The 17,026-nt window shown below is 46.5% G+C and overlaps 1 protein-coding gene across 3 annotated transcripts in view; it reads left to right on the top strand.

The window, feature by feature from the left end:
- Positions 1-15,893, top strand: part of CD81 (CD81 molecule) — a 36,176-nt gene extending 20,283 nt beyond the window's left edge. For 2 of the 3 annotated variants that reach the window (XM_062494876.1, XM_062494875.1), the window contains 5 exons: positions 3,309-3,406; positions 6,643-6,717; positions 9,335-9,442; positions 10,018-10,113; positions 10,448-10,675. In XM_062494876.1, coding sequence (XP_062350860.1) covers positions 3,309-3,406; positions 6,643-6,717; positions 9,335-9,442; positions 10,018-10,113; positions 10,448-10,675 — 605 coding nt within the window. Of the gene's footprint in view, positions 1-3,308; positions 3,407-6,642; positions 6,718-9,334; positions 9,443-10,017; positions 10,114-10,447; positions 10,676-11,648 lie in introns of those variants that run through there. The other variant, XM_062494877.1, reaches the window with a different exon arrangement.
- Positions 15,894-17,026: the final 1,133 nt, after the last annotated feature.

The raw sequence follows: 17,026 nt of genomic DNA, 5'->3' as shown, positions 1-17,026 counted from the left end.
TGGCTGCCCTCTCCCCTGCCTGGCTGTGCCTTCCTGCTGCTCCTACCGCACCACTCGCATCTGCTGGGCTCTGGTCAGGAAACTGCACGTGGTGTACATCTTCTTCCCTCCTTCCTTCTTGCTGTTTCCTCACTTGATAGTGGTGCTGGCTCTGATGAGGAACTGGCAAAGCCTTCTCTCTGATGAGAGAAGGCGGAAGGCACTTGACAGCTCAAGGTCTGCACAGCCTTCTGGGGTGAGAGTTCAGCAGGTCAGGATTTGATTTAGTTTTTTCAAGCTGCCAGAAATCCCTGCAAGAAGCAAGTACAGAGGTCACTGGAAAACTTCTCTAAAGCAGTAATACCCGTGTTTCCTCTTAGTCTCCTCCATCAGTTGGGGGTCTCGCTGGGCTTTCATTTCCTAGTTTTCAGAGCAAAATTTTCTTAGCCACCAGTGGGTCCTGTGTTTTCCTGATGATCTCAATATCAGAAAAAGTATCTTTTACAATGAGAGTAATCAATCACTGGAAAAATTTCCCCAGGGACACAATAGAGCCCCTGTCACTGGAGGTTTTCAAGGTATAATTGGCCAGGGTTCTGCACAGTCTCATAAGTTTCCCAGTCTCATGAAAGTTTGGACCAGATGATCATTTGAAGTCATTTCAACCTGGACTGCTCCAAGACTGTCATCTCCTGCTAGTATTTGTTCAAGCCAGAAGGTGCTTCAGTGTTTATTATGAAAAAAATGAGAACAATACCTTCTGTCTGCGGTGACCTGGTTGTTGCAGTCCTAGCATCATGCTGCTTGTTACCCATATACTGGGGTGGTTAGCATGAATAGTGACTTGTTGGTCGTGGAAGTGACTTGCCCCCAGCACAGCTTTGTCTTCTCTCTACTGTCCTAAGGGGAGAGGTTAGAAACTGCTGTACTCAGGGACGAGGAAAGTTGATTTTCTGACTTACGATGAAGACTTGTCAGTTGAACTACCCAGCACCTAAAACAGAAAAATCTGCCACAGTCTGGGTTGAAAACCCAAGCCAGCAGCTTCACTGGTACAAGCTGGAGTGGTAAGGGCTGATTCCTGGGTGTTAGCAGCTTCTGGTGACAGTGAGCAGACAGTTTTTTGGGACACCACCACTGGTATGTTGTTCTTTGTGAGACAGCAGTTATGCAGTGTCTGACAATCTCTGTCAGTCTCTCTGGGGCTTGGCAGGTGTCCAGCAGACAGCCTTCATTGCACAGGGTTTATTAATGCCTTCCCACCACCTCCAAGCCCTTTGGGGCCCCTCTGTCCTGCACACAGCCCAGCCCACTGTTTGCCATGCTGTCTCCCTGTCCAGCTGCTCCACCTCATGTTATCTCGGCCACTGGGACAAAACCACCTCCGTCCACTTCAGGCAGGCCCGCAGAACTTAATCTGCTGACCTGTCCTTTCCAAGAAACTCTCCTGGGCGGTTTCTTGTGCTTTTTTTTCCTTTCTTTGAACACCTTCACCTAAGGAGGTGTCTCATCCCCACTTGGGGAGCTTTTTGGCTGTTTTGGTGGCTCCTGGGTGCTGCTAAAGCCCCTTCAGAACCCATCAGGGCGTGCCACTCATGCCTCCAGTGCCCTTTGCTGACCGTGTTGCCGCAAGGATGTCAGTGTCTCCGGCCACGGCTCCCATCAGGTTTTGTGCAGAGGGGCTTCCTGCAGGGTCAGCCTGCTCCATTGTGGTACTTCCCTTGCAGCTGGCTTCCTCCCTCCTGCAGTGCCTAAAAATAGTGAGCACAGTGCTGCTGAGAAACACCGGAGAGTGCCAGAGCTGCTGGGGCGGCGTTTCCGTCGGCATTGCCACTCACCGAGTCAGCCCTTGCATCAGCACTCGTGCTTTGGGTGTTCTGCTGGTGATTTTTGTGTCAAAGAGGGAAGAAGTGGGAGCCAAAGTCCAGCCTTTCCCAAGTTGGAAGAATCCGTAACGGAATGTTAAACGAGAAGAGACCGTTATTGTGTATGTGGTGTTTTAGAGAAGGGTTTGCTTCACTTGACTCCGCTCTCAGTGCGTGGCCTTTAGACTTTGCACTTTAGTTATCAGAAGATTGTTTAAAAGCTACAGAGATAAGAAAAATGTTAAACGTGACAAGCATATACAAACAGTTTTAATCTTGAATTCTGTTTGTATGTTAGGGCTGTTCCTAAAGGGGAGCTGACAGTCTGATTAATAGCTATAAAACATTTTCACTCATAGCAGAAGAAAACATTTCATTGAAGGGATGTGTCTCCCAAGCACTGGTAATATTCACTGTGTTGCTGTTACATTGGGGATGTCCCATGTTCTTTTATCCTCATCACGTTTCTTTTTTTTTTTTCCACTGTCCATTAGAAATAGTGACTGCAGCCTTACCTGATTTGTAATTTTTTGCATGTATCAAATTGCTTTTGAAGGGGAAATAAGAGTAGTAGAACCACAATACTTGAAAATATTAGTTAACCAAAAATGCACTAAATGTAAGGGATACACCAGCAGAAAGCTGTGTCAAATTTAACTGAGCTGGTAGTGTTTGGCTGAGTAATCACTATGGCTTCACCAGTCTCGTGGTTGGTGAGACCATGGTGATTACTCATGGCAGCAGACTTGGGCCTTGAGCTAAGCTCTTGTTTCCTGAATGAATAAACTTCTATTCCTCTGTTTTCTGAACCACTCCCATTGCCTTATTTCAAGTGAATAGCGAACATGAACTAGTTATGGTGCAAGTTGCCTGTGCAAATTCGGTAAGTCAAAGTAAAAAATGTTGTATTCTCTGTGGAAGAACCTATAACAAAAAAAGCACCAGATTTTAAGTGGGATGCTTAAACAGTACTTCCCCTTGGTTTTGTGGTTCATCCATCTCTAAAATGTTAGCCAGATAAATATTAGTATGATGTTTAATATAAATAAACCATGGGCCTTACTGTTTATTTTACAAGATATGCTAACTAATCATTTTCATCTCTGCTTAAATATTTAGAAGATCATGTCAGGGGAACTCCCTGCTACAGTTCTGAGGATGCTGTAGAGCCCTTATCTTGCCTCCTACATCCTCTGCCTAGTGCTACTCTCAGCATTTCCTCTCATTTTAGAGGTGATGGAGTTATTAAAGCTCCAGCGTTGGCAGCTTCAAACACTTTGAGACCAAGCTCACGTACACATTGTGTTCTGCTATGTCTGCTGGAACCTCTACTCACACCTCCTTAGCCATAATTCTGCACACCCATAGTTATCTGCCCCAGGATTCAGAATGTCCAGCCAGGCACAAGGGTGCTGCTGGATAAAGCTGTGCAGTAATGCATCTGCCTCTCCCTTTGCCTTGCAGGAATCTACATCTTGATCGCAGTCGGAGCTGTGATGATGTTCGTGGGATTCCTGGGATGCTACGGTGCTATTCAGGAGTCTCAGTGTCTTCTGGGAACGGTAAGAGACACCGAGCTCGGAAGTCACTTGGCAGCCTGATTTCCTTGCTGGATGGCATGTAGCTGTGCTTCCCTTGCTGGGGGATTTTCCAGGAAGCGGGGCTGGGAGGATGTGTGGGCACGTATGTGGGAACTAGGTGAGCTTTGCAAGGAGCAAGGCAGTGCTGTATGGCTGAGGGTTTCTCTGCCCAGCCTGTGGAGCTCTGGCTCTGTGCTGCAGTGTCCTGCCTGTGCCTGGCTGCAGGGCAGAAAGAGTGAGAGCAGCAGGGTTCTTAGAGATTTTTTTCTCTGTTATATGTGAACTCTTATCTTGCTTTTATCCCCCTGTGGCCTGGCTGTCCTACCAAGCACCCACTAAACCTTCTTTCTTACCTGGTGTCCCCTGCAGTATCCCCTCTCACTCTGTTTCAAGGCTGCCTGTAGCAATTCTAGTTCTTTTAAGGAATCATCTACTATTTTTAACTGTTTGGATGAGGAAACAGCTAAGACTTTCCATAATTTCTTGGTGAGTACATCTAGGTACATCCTGGAAAATCCATTACTGAAGTGCTACAGGCGTCCTTGATGTGAGGCAGCAGCTCAGGATTCCTGGCACAGGATGAGCTTAATTGGATAAACTGTAGCCACACCAAAAGCCTCTACCTTGGGAACAAGGGAGACCCATTTATTTAAAACAAGTTCTCACATGTGGTTCAGTTTAAACTCGATGCACAAAAAATAAAACTGGAAGGGTCAAACATAATTTTCTATTATTTTTTTTAATTCAAATGATTTTGCAGCAGTTGGCTTCATTGGGCTGGAGGATTCTTGGTGGCAGTGTAGAAGCTCATGGGTTGGGACAGAGGGAAACAGAGCTGCTTCCCTTCACTCTTAGAGATAATTTCACCTCTGGTTGCTGCTGCTTCCCAATAATAAGGGGATGCTTTTTCCCGGTGTTGATAAAGCGCTTCTGAACATAGTGGATGGGAGCTCCAGCAGGAGTTTGCAGGCATTATCCTGGCTGCTGGGAATACGAGGAGCCTGCGCACAAATCTGATGGGGGTTGTTGGAGCACAATCTGGCAGCTTTGGAATTTTGTTTTGTTAATGGAATTGATTACAGACCCTGAACTACCCCTCACTCCCTCCTGAAGTTAGAGGATTAGAAGGGCAGATGGTGCAACGTACTCGAGGTCTGACAGGGAAACCGGCTGCTCTGGCTGAAATTAGCAGCTCTAGCTGCTGTGCACTGCCTGTGTTTGCTCACACCTTGGCTTGCCAAGAAAAGTCTGGAGATGCCCCATGAGGACACTTTCCACTGGCCAAGGCTCCCACTGTGTTCCAAGGACATTTCCAGGCAGCATCCTCAAGGTGTTTTAGGGAAGCAGCCGTGCTCCCCTTTCCTCCACCTAATGAGGGAGTGACTCTGGGCTTACTGCAAAAGGGAAAAGTACCAGGAAGCTCTGTGCTGTTTAAATAAAATAAAGCAGGCTCTGCTCCCTGGAAAGGGGCTGGGATACAGACAGCTGCCTTGCCAGGAGCACCACTATGTTCCCATAGCATCAAGCTGCATCTCCTGGTGTTCTGCAGCCAACTTACAGAAAAACTGAATCTGCAGGAAGTTGTACCTCCATATCTGGGATAAATGAACCATCCTTCACTGAAGGGTAACCCCTGCAAGAGTGAGCCCTAGTCCTTAACCAGACTTACAGCGGCATTGCACCCACAGTTTAGGGTGATGTGAGTCCTTGGGGGGGATGTGGGACCTAGTCCTTCAAAGATGTTCCTACAAAATTAGAGATAGATAGAAGGATGGATGGATGTTTACATAGGAGTTGATTGTTCAGGAACTGGACAAGGATGTTGGAAGTCCTTTCTGCTGTCAGGTTAATAGTCTTGTTTCCATTTTGCTGATAACCCTTTGCTTTTGCATGTGAGAGCCAGGTCATAGCATCATTTTGGAAACTCCTGTTTCCTCAGTTGTTGGAGAAAATGTCCTGAATGTGTTCTGAACAGAGACTGCTCAGGAGCCAGCAGGGGCTGTTTTCCCTATACTAATTTTTCCCTCTACCCTATACTGTAATTTTGTCTTTCCTTGACTGCATTCACCTCTTTTGCTTCTTGACTTCCATGGAAACTTCTCCCACTTTGGGGCTTTTTCCAGGAAGAAGTCACTGAGTGATGTCACAGAGGTGACATTGGCTGCATATAGAGCATGCCTCTGTGCCTTCTCATCTGGCCCTGATATATGAGTTTACGGCTTCCCACTCCCAGTCCAACTGACCAACCATCACAATGTGTTCCTGCAATCTGAACAAAAAGGGGGATGGCAGGGAGGACTGCTGGAATTGCACAAACAGGGTGGGACTCTGGGAAAACGTCAGCATTAGTATTTATGCAAAAAACTGCAGTAGCCTTGCAGGGCTGTGGATGCCAGAGAGCTGGCCATAAATCACACCCTGATACCCCTAGCTCCTCAGCAGCTGAAATGTGCTTTTAACCCTGCACTGGCAATTCCAGTCCTTGGTGTCGCTATGACCTTGCATTAGAAAGACGAGACACACTTTTATTCATACAGTATTAAAAGGTACTGGTTTATTTTCACATCCCATTATACAGAGTTTTACAAACATACCATGCCTATTTCTAATCAGTCAGTAACTAGTTGTTACCCTGTTGGATTGGTCAGTTCACCAGACATGTCTACACTTACTTCTCTTCAACTAATCCAGAGAGTTTACACAGGTGGTTAACAATCACAGTCTCAGGATTCCTTCTCCAGGAAATAAGCTGTTTTCCACTGTTACAGGATTCCATTCTCAGGAAAGGCTGACAGGTTTTCTCACAAGTACACATGCTCAGGTTAGAGTCCAGTCTGTGAAGCCTAACAGGCCTGCTGTTCAGCGACCACACCTTGGAGCATTTTTGGCAGAGCAAAAACCTTGTCTGGATGGTCCTGCAGGTACATGAAGTGGAGCAATGTATCTTGTGGTACACAGGGCATCTTCATCCCTGCCAGCCCCTTTGTGGGAAACGTTTTGCTAATCCCTGCTCAACAATGTGGGCATGGGGTGGTGTGTGATGAGTTACAGGAAAATGTGTTTGGGCTCAGTGCGTGTACAAGACAGAGAATGGTTTGAAGTCAGAAAAAGGTTTGAATACCTTGCTCTGATTTGTCAGTGGAAGTGCTGCTCCACACCTCTCCTCACCTAATTGCTGCAGATATGTTAAGGATCCCTCTCTTGATTTGTCTTTGCAGTTCTTCACTTGCCTGGTCATCCTGTTTGCCTGTGAAGTTGCGGCCGGAATTTGGGGTTTTGTCAACAAAGACCAAGTAAGACTCTAAAACTTGTGTTTGTGGGACTGGGAGGCTGGGGGCAGAACCACAGCAGATCCCAGCATGAGCTGTTTTGCTCACAGACTTCTTCCAGGCTGAGTAACGGGGGCTTGGATTATCGGTGTGACCTGGGCAGGCCACCTCGCTCCTCTTGGCCAGGCTGATGAACTTTAAATGTGAGCACTTGATGGTAGCAGCTGCCCCTTAGGGTATGTAGTGTGATGTCTCGAATAAAAATAGCCTGTCTCGATTGGGTCTCCTCCCTGCTGCCAAGCTGTCAGTCACAGAGGGAGTCGATTCATGCATGAAGTTGTGAAGGAAAGCCATCTGCACGTCCTGTCCTCGGTGCCAGGGAACAAAGAGCCAGCCCAGCCGTGTAGTGCCAGAGAGCGGGAAAGCCGTACAGGGGGAGCCTGCATTAACGGGATGGCTTGGTGTTTCCTGCTCTTCTCCACTATCATATAACCTGCTGCAGGCCATTTGCCTGCCAACACTGGGCTTGCTGTGATCCATGTGCTGTGCACACATGAGGGGTACAAGTCCTGTGTCTGTCCCAGGCACCCTGCTAGGGACTGCTCTGATATGGTGTCCTGGCTGGAGGAGCTGAACTGAAGGGTAGAAGTGAAAACTGCAGCTTTTCACCTTCTGTTTCTGCTTACCTTCCCTTCACTACAGTCACAAGTGCTCACAGACACACAGGTTTGGTGTCGAAATGCAGAACCGCCCGTGTATGGGCACCAAGCTGTGCTGCAGCAGGCTGGGTGCTGATCACTGGGCCTCCGGGGTTTGGAGGAGAGAAGGGGACTGCTTGTGCTCAAAGCCAAGGTTAGACTCTCTGTCAGAGCAGGAAATGTGTTTACTTTCCTGAGAGATGTTAGCCAGCTGTGTAAGTAGGTGCTGGCCTGCTCAGCTTTCTCATGCATGTGAGCAATGGCCCGGGCTGGGCCTGAATGGGAACACTCTTGTAGTGAGTCAGGAGAGACCATGACTTCACTGGAATAAACTCTTCTGTGGCTAAACATATTATTATGCAGGCAGGGTGCTGTTTCCTAGCAACTTTAGTGAACTAATTAACCTTTGCAGAGGGGCTGTGCCTCCTGCAGATGTTAGTTTGTGAATCCTGAAGAGTCCAAGATGTGCAAATAAAGGGAAGGCTGAGTAGGGAGGGACCCCACGGCTGTTGTGTCCCATCCTGGGGGGAAAGCACTTGGCCACTAGAACATAAAGCTGAGAAATGTAGGATTTCCCAATACAGAAGTGATGACCTCAGCCCCTAAAATTAATTTTGCAGTTTGAAATGAAAGGTGGCAGTCTGTTGGCATCAGCTAGTTTTGCAGCCTTGATGATGAATGGGCTATTTTGAAGTCCCTGTTCACAAGACAGACTTGCTTCTTCCTGCCTTGGTTGGGAGCAGCGCAGGCTGAGAGGTGAATGATCCCAGCCGCTGAGAGATGCTTCCAGAAGGGATGCTTTTTCATAAAGCTGAAGGCAGTCTCTCTCTCAGCTTGCCTTCTTGGAGATGCTGTAGATTCAGAGTGGGCAGGCAATAAATACGATTTTAAAATTTTTTTAATCTTTATTAATGGCTTGGTTGGAGAATATCATCTTCCAAAGCAAACTTTTTTGAATAGTGATGGAGTTCTGGGATAACTGATTGAAATCGTGCATCATCTTGCTGTAGTTTCTTTTTTCGTATGCTAATCCAGCCTGTGCTGCCAAGAGCAGATGTTCTAGAAACCATTTTCCCTTTCTTGCTTTTATGGTTTTGGTTTTGCTTCTCTTGCATGGCCTTCTTTCGTCTCTCTCAAATTATTGAAGGGTGTTAGAGAGGGCACAAGGCCAGTCAGTTCCCCTAAAAGTTAGGAGATTTTTGCACTGTAGAGCAGGCCCTCATGGGTGGCTGCAGTTCACCAGCCAGGTGAACTGCAGGGTTAGAGTATGGATAAGGTGTCTCACATGACCACTTACAGGACAGTGATGTCTGCAGGGACATCCATCAGGGTTTTAAATACATCTAAATGCACCTAAGCTTCCTGACCCAAATGAACTGCCTCACAAGTGTGTGTGCAATCTCTCCCAAATTCCTGCCATCCCTTCTGAGCCATTAAGTAAGCCAAGGTGCCCATATTTACAGAGACTTGCCTGTGCACCCCACCTCTTCCTGACTTTTCCAGCAGGTCCAGCCTCTGCAGCCTCAGTGGGAAATGTCTTGCCTGCCTGTTTTGTCTATGTGTGGTTCAAAGTGAGCCATGTCTGCATTCCTGAGCCCAGCAGCACATCCACATGGGCTGAAGGCTGTCTCAACTTGTGGCTCACCCTCCAGGCCTTGGCTGCCTTTATCTCCTAGACAGAGCCTGTGGAGCCCTTGGACAGTGTTGGCTGGAATCTGCTGGCTGGTGGATGGGGTTCTTAATATTTGTGACAGCTGAAAAGGCTGGAGCCTTATGAAAGACAGGCCTTTTTTCATGTGCAAACACATGGAGTCCAAATCTATTCAAAAACTGCTCATCTAACTCCAAGCGCCATTAGAGGGAACCTGTCTTTCAGGTACATCTGCTGGATAAGTTTCCTCCTCCTCCTCCAGCTGAAAGGGAGTTTTTCCTGTCTTTTCTAGATAGCCAAAGATGTGAAGCAGTTCTATGATCAAGCACTTCAACAAGCGCTCATGGGAGAATCGGATGCAAACAATGCCAAAGCTGTAGTGAAGACCTTTCATGAAACGGTAAGATGGTGGTGGTTGTGTTGGAGAATTAATAATGGAGCTCAGGAAAATGGATGTAAAAAGCAGAGTCTAAAGCAGATGATGCTACATGCAGGTCTTAGCCTATCAAGTTTGCTGTTCTTACATGTTAAGAAGCAAAATTGTGCTCTCTTCAGTATTCTCTCCATCACATGGTGCTGGGAAGTCTGGACCAAACACTTGATTAAATTTCCTTTCATTTACCTCATCACCCCTGATTTAAGTAAAATTCAGTGAAAGAAGAATGTAGATCTGAGGAATTAATCCTGATACTTGGTCCATTCAGCAGGAAGCAAAATCCCTGGAGAAAGTTGGGTTCTCTCTTCTCCACCATATCTATGCCAGATCTGTCTGGGACTGTTGTAGGAAGCAGCTGCATTGCATGGAAAGAAAAAAGTTAATTTAGTGACTTACTTCCCACCCTTGTTTCCCCCTCCAAGATGCCTCCTCAGTCTTAGGTGGCTTCAAGAATGTGTAATTGTGGGGAGAGCATTGCATACATTGCCATCTGCTAATGTTGGCTTCCCATCATTTATTTTTTTCCCCTCTCCATGTAGCTGGACTGTTGTGGCTCGGATATTGTAACAGCAACTTTCACTCCTTTGTGGAAGGATGACCTCTGCCGAAAGGACTCCCTGAAAAGCCTTTTTGAGGTAGGCACAGGAGCTCTTCAGTCAGCACAGCTGCTTCAGGAAACCTTGGCTGTCAGGGAAATTTGGGGATTTATTTGGAAATAGATAAAGGGTAGAGATTTCATTTATTTGGGGATGGTGTGGAAGAGTGTTAAAGATTTCCATTTGGTTCTTCCCTTGCTGTTCCTCCCTGAGGGGACTGACAGGTGCAGTGGGGTGAGGTCTGGTTGGAAGTCCTGGGGATCAGGACCTGGGGACATAAGTGGGACCAGGGGGAAGCTAACCTGCCTTTCTCGGTGCTGGGGGTGGGTGAGGGGAAAGCAGGATGTCTGACTGGTGTGCCTCTCTGCCTCAGAACACAAACTGCCACAAAAAAATCGATGAGCTCTTCTCCGGGAAGCTCTACCTGATCGGTATCGCTGCTGTTGTGGTTGCTGTGATCATGGTAAGTGTGACAGCCTGGTGGGGCAGGAAAAAGCCACCTCAGGGCACCCTGGTCCTCTTCCAGCTGGGCTGGATCTATCCCTCTCCTCTGGATGCCCCTGCAACTCTGCTTGCAGCACCAGCCCTATGTACCACATAGCTCTGGAGCATGGCAACATTAAGGGCTTCATCATCCCTCTGGGGAGTTGGGATGTTAGGGGAGGCACCTGGCAAGCTCAGTGGAGCAGGAGCACCTGCAAGCCCAGCCAAAAGGGCAGAGCTCTGTTGAAACCTCCTCTAAAACCACTTGTTCTACAGGCTGCCACGTTTTGTTGCTGGGGTCTGCAGTGGGAAGGGATTTGCTTGCTTTGCTGTGTTGGGTTTGCTCCCCAGTGAGGGCTGAGTGCTGAGAGAGTATAACATGGCATCTGTGCAAAGGCTGGGCTGTAGTGCTGGAGGGATCTTGAGGCATTTGCTGTGTAGCTGGCAGCCAGAAAGCTTGTCAGGTACCACCACTGCTGCCAGTGAGAGATGGGAAGACAGCACCTTATTTCAAATTGGCCAAATCCAGATGAAAACAGCAACAAAGATGTAGCATCCCTGCCCTTAACTCTGGTATGAGAATATTAATGTGGAGTGGGGTGTTACGTACAGGAAAAACCTTATAAAAGAAAGGCCTTATAAAATCAGGCCTTGCTCAGCTGAATTAACAGTTAGCATGTTAAGTTCCCATGAGAAAGAATCACAAGAATGAGAATCAGTTTCCATAGCAAACTATTATTTTAAGAAAAGGCAGTTTGCATCTGTGAAAAATAAAGCCTATCCCGTGAGAATCCACAAAGAAAAAATGTAAACACCTGTGTAAAAAGAGTGTCTTAGCATGTACACACACAGGCACCTTGAGTGGCAAGAAAGTTACTGACCAAATGGGGTTAAACACCAGAGGTCTCTGAAAACTGTATAAAAATGGGGTGCAACATTAAAGTGAGGCTTTTACTGCTGAAACTTTGAAGTGTTATGCCCCTCGTTATTTGTTATTTGCCAGTAATGTTACAGTGGGGGACCTTGGAATGCGGAGAGCTCCTGCATCGTGCTGGTTGTTGCCTCAGTGATGCCCCTGTGTCTCTCAACAGATCTTTGAGATGATCCTGAGCATGGTGCTGTGCTGTGGCATAAGGAACAGCTCCGTCTACTGAGCCGTGAGAGCCGGGCAGGGGAAGGGGGGAGCAGGGTGGACGGCGCTAGAGGGGACCCCACGTGCCACCGAGTGACCAGGAGACATTTCAACAACAAAGAAAATTATGTATATAAATGCTTCCAATATTACCGTACCGTACTTACCATTTTTATTTTGAAGTACTTTTTTTTTTAAATAAATAAAACTTTCCCATATCTTTGTGGCTGAGTTAGTTACACATCAGTTTTGTGTGATGGGAAAGCTGCTGTAGCAGGAGATCAAGTCCTTCCTCCCCCTTCCCCAGTCCCAGTAACTCAGAAGTAACATTGGTGGAGGATGTGTGGAGGAGAAGGGTGCAGCCTGGTCTCAGAAAACTTTGCCTTGGTTTTAACAACTCTTTAAATTGGATGCTGAAGCAGAATTTAGTATTCTTGTTAATTTGTACTCATCTTTTCTAACCATCACCCCAGCTCCCTGGTGTTTCCAAGCTGTCCGTAGGGAAGCCTGGCTGACTGTCCAAAGCCTGGGAGAGAGGAGGGGAAAGGATACAGCCTCCATTGCCTGGGTGCAATGTATCCCAGGGGAAACACAGGCATTGTTCCTCTCCAGCCTGTTCCCATTTTTAAGTCAGCCCTTAACAGAAGTCATGCTGAAACTTTGTTACTCTCTAATGAGTAAAAATGTTTTTTGGTTTTGTGATTTATTTTTTCTTGCAGCTATAACTTTATAAATTGGCTCAGTTCCACTGATTCATTGCATTAAAAGGTCAGTGGCTGGGGGTGAATTTTAGTCCCAGTTTTTCAAGTATAACAAACTGAAAATTAAATTACTTTTTAAATGTCCTTCAGTGTTTCATTATAGACATATGTTTCAAGGAAAATCTAGTTCTATATCAAGTTTCCACTGTTGAGCTAATTCTCACATAGAAATGGTATTGGAAAAAGAAATAAAAAAAAGAAACCAAGTCCTTGACTTTAGAAATACTGCTTTTATGTACTGCAGGATGATGCTTGGGTGTCCCCAACCATATGCATACATGCTTAAAATTTCATCTTTGCATCACTCTCTTGTTCAGTGAAATTATTCTTAATTATGGAGTATTGTCACACACTGTAATATTGCTCAGAAATTGTCATAATCTGATTATGAAAAAAATGGTTATTTTTAAGACCTTCCAGTTGTATTAACAGCAGATCAGCTTATAAAATCAAGGTAGTTTAACATGTTAGACCGCACCAGTTGAAACACATTCTTGTGATCTGGTAACTTTGGTTATCACTTTGATGTCTGTGGCTTCCTTTATATGCCACTCTGTCACCATGTAGATAGAGGGGGAGAGTGACCCAGGAGCTATGTAATAAAATCAGAGTGTCACTAAAAAGATGATCTATATGTATAGTTCTATAGATATATATTTTTAAGCAAAGCCTTTTCCTTAGCCGTATAGGCACTTGAGCTGGAAATTACAGTATCTCTCAGCTCTTTGCCACCTTGAAACAGGTAAGGGGAGGAGTTTAAATTAGTGATCACTTTGCCCACTTCAGGAGTATTTCTGTTTCTTATTTTACTCTCCCACTTTGTCGCAACAAAGAGCTTGAGATCTGATAACGGAGGGAGACCTGTGATCATCAATGATTTTAAACTAGTACCTTGTCCACTGCACATGGCTGTCATTATGACTGTTGCCATTGCAGGATAGAAGATTTCTGCACTGGGGCAAATTGATCCATTCAAAAGTTTTTCCTTCTACTCCCCCCTTTCCTCTTCCTGCCTTTTAGTATATAGGGCCTTTAAAAAGTATATAGGTAAATATATATAGATACAGATATATATATATATATATATCAAGTTGTGCTGGGTAAAGAGGAGGAAGTGCTTCAACAGATCTTCATATTGAGGGGTTGGACAAGAAAAGATTCAGCCTTAGAAATAGCCTTAAAGCAACACTGCCCTGAATGTCCTTGTTGTGCACATTGAGAATGAGGTTTTGCAGTAGGTAATCCCTTCCCCTGCTCCCCAGCGTAGCTCCTTCAGGTCATCTACTCTGTTATGTGGCCATATGTATATGCATCATCCAAGCATGTGTGTTTACATCTATGTGCGTCAGGATTGTCAGCATACAGAATGGATGTGTAACTTGCCACCTTTTTTTGTTGACTGTTGGTAAATGTGTATAAATATGCCATTAAGCATTTCAATTCTGTTTTCTTTTCCTTATACCGTATTTTTGATATTGTTCAGTATTCAGTTGATGCTGTGTACATAGCTGGAGCTCTGTTTGAAGACAGATTGGGTCTCGATGCAGGTCAGGTGTGTCCTCAGACATTGGGTTGTCTCAGGCAGGAGCAATTGGGAGAAAGTGGTACTTGGAGAGGGAATTTGAGAGCTGTGAGAGGAGGAAGAGTAGGAAGTTTGCCCAGACTGTGTCCCACAGGGGTTTCAGTTTACCTTCTGGCTCATTTCAGAGGTGGCTTGCCATTGTGGAGAATTCCAGAGGCAGCTTCCTGGGCCATCTTCTGTTTCTGTGACTGCTGCAGGGAAGGTGCTCGAGTGGAACACCAAGAGAAGGGTTGTGGGAGCAGGGACAGAAGGTTGTTTGCAGTGAGGACAATGTTTTCTTTAGTTACCAGCTGAGTCCCCACACTTCATGGCATGGTTCTCAGCTGGAGGAGTCAGCCCTGGGACAACAGGGACAGAGAGGAACCATCATGCTTAAGAAAAAATGAAGTAGTTGAGAAACCCTCTCTAAAGAAAAAACTACCCACTTGGGTCTCCTGTGAAGCTGGACCTGAGTTAACACAAACTAGACAGGGAGCTGTGAAGGGCTGAGGGGACTCACCCCATTGCAAGCCCTCAGGATCCAAAAGCCACAGGGCTCTTCTGCCAGTTGGTCAGTCCCAAAGCTGGCTGAGGTGAAGGGGTAAAACCCACTAGGCAGGAGCCCTGCTCTGCCCCAGTGCCTCTCCTGCATACCTGCACATTTCTGTGTGCAACGTGGCACCCTGTACTGCTCCTCTCTGCACCCCCAGAGGAGAAAAGGATGGAATTGCAGGCTGTAAATGCAAACCCCTCCCTCTCCATGGAAGCATCCCTCCTGGAGCTAGTGGCAGCTGAGAAAATGGCTGTGAGCTGAGGTGGGGATGAGGAGTGTCAACTGTCCAGGTCTGAGTTCAAAGACCGCATTGAAAGGTCAAACAGAGCTGCTGACAGCTTAACTGAATACTTGGGATTTTTTCATACTGTGGAGCATGCCACAAAGCAGTGTGTTTAACTTCTTTCTGCCTTTTTTTTTTAAAGAAATGAAACAAAAATCAATTTAATAAACATTTCTCATAGTGTGCATAGTGTGATGAACTGCTGCAATTTTACAACCAGTTAACCTTAACACCAGGATGCTTTGTGAACCAGGCTTCGACAGCATGGGTTTTTACAGCCTCTGGGAGGGGGGCCTGCAGGCAGGCTGAGTGTGCATCCAGACTGGTGCCGAGGGAAGGCAAAAAGGTTGCTTGCCAGAAGTGGTGGCTGCTGCAGTTCTGCTCCCCCCTCAAGGGAATGGGAGCATAGCTGTAGGGGAGCTAATGTGGATTGCAAAAAGGGTGACTGTGCTGAAATTTGGCTGGGGGGGGCAGGGTGTGGTGGCAATCCTGCACACACTCGAGGGGCTCCTCCTAAAGTGACCAAAAATAGCCCAAAATGCCCTGTGCCGCCATCTGGACAGGGACTGGGCTGGGTGCTTTCTGTGGGTCTGGTAATGCCACCATTGCTGCTCCCACCTGTCCCTCTGCACCATCAGGGGAAAGCCTGGCTGAGAGTGAGGTGGGAGGCCAGGTGCTGTGATCCCTCAGCTGCCTGCCTTCCCCTGCCCTGTCTTGGACTTAGCGCTGTGTTGGAATGTCCTGTGGGGGCTGCCAGCTATTGCAGTGCTGGTACAGAGAGGGAGGGGATGCGGACTGAGGGACAGCAATGAGGGACCACAACGGTGAGCTGCTGCAAAGAAAGGCAAGCCCTGCTCCCAGTGGCTGTGCCTGTGCTGTGAGATCATGCCCATCTGTTGTTCTTTCACTTGTTTACCTGAATGTTAATGGAGTCAGACATTATGACTTCTGGAAAGGAAAAAAAAAAAAGTGATATTTAAAAACAATAAAAAAAGAAACAAAGCGATTCCCTCTTGTTAGTGGATTTTTAATGATGTGTTGTCAGATCTTGTTTCCTTCCATCGTGTACTGATTTCTGCCATGTCTTCCAAGGGAACAGGCTTGTCTCAATTCTTGTATCCAAGCAAAATTTGGGCTGCAGGGAAGACCGTCCTCAGCTGACCCTCTAGGTGGTTTCCCATGAATGTGATGCTCCTTACTTCATGCCTTAAAACGTTTGGATTGTGACACTGCATTGTTGCTCCAGATGGGGAAAAAATTATACCAGCCCTCTGGAGCTAGGATTAAGCTGATGTGAGTCACTGTCAGACCCAGGCTGGTGTTTGAGGGGGAGAAACAATAGTGGAGATTTACTGGCAAAGCACAGAATGTATTTGGCATCCAGGGTGTGTGCCTTGGGACCTCAGCCTGGAATTACAGCTGGGATCTTAAACCTTCTCCGGCTAAATGCCTCTGTTTGCACTTCAGGTCTGAGCATGAGCACTGATGTGCTTGAAACAGATGAGCTGAATATGATACTGAGAGAGGACAGGGTAAAACAGGCCCCTTTAAGGTTGTGTGGAGATAAGGGTTATCCTTGGAAAACAGCAGTCCTGCCTTGTTGGAGCACGTGAGGCCATGTGGACAACCGACTGAGGGGAAGGGTGGATGGAGTGCTTGCAGTTTGTTTGTGCTCAGAGTGCACAGACAGCCCTGGCTTATGCTTCTCTTTAACATATTCTCTCCAGAGGTCTGAAGGACCTGGAAACTCACTGGAGACCTTACTGTGGAATTCCGCTGCCTAGGAATGTGTTTGTGGAATCTTTTTTTTTTCCCCCAGTGGAAATTATTTTCCTCCTCCATCCTAAACTGGTTAACTTTTTATTTTTAAAACCTCCTAGAGTGTTTCTAATGAGAAGTTTTGGAGGTGTTTTTTGCTTTGGCAAGCTCTGTTTTGTAAACCTTTTTCTGGGCTGTTTGTTTTCTAAGTAGCAATGAGCTTAATTGTCTCGTACTAAGACAGCTGTGATGAACATGCATAAATTGCTCATGCCATTCCCTAATCAGAGGTTGTCGAAGCTGTAACTAAGAGTTGCAATATTCTCACAGGAGGGAATAAATCCAGCCAGCTCTCCCATGCCAGAGCTGTTTATGGTGGAGGTTTCTGCAGAGGAAAGCACCCTTACTGCTGGAGGTGGCC

The sequence above is a fragment of the Cinclus cinclus genome, chromosome 6 (genome assembly GCF_963662255.1).
Source record: "Cinclus cinclus chromosome 6, bCinCin1.1, whole genome shotgun sequence".
Lineage (NCBI taxonomy): Eukaryota > Metazoa > Chordata > Aves > Passeriformes > Cinclidae > Cinclus > Cinclus cinclus.
This window is presented reverse-complemented; position numbering and strand designations above follow the sequence as displayed.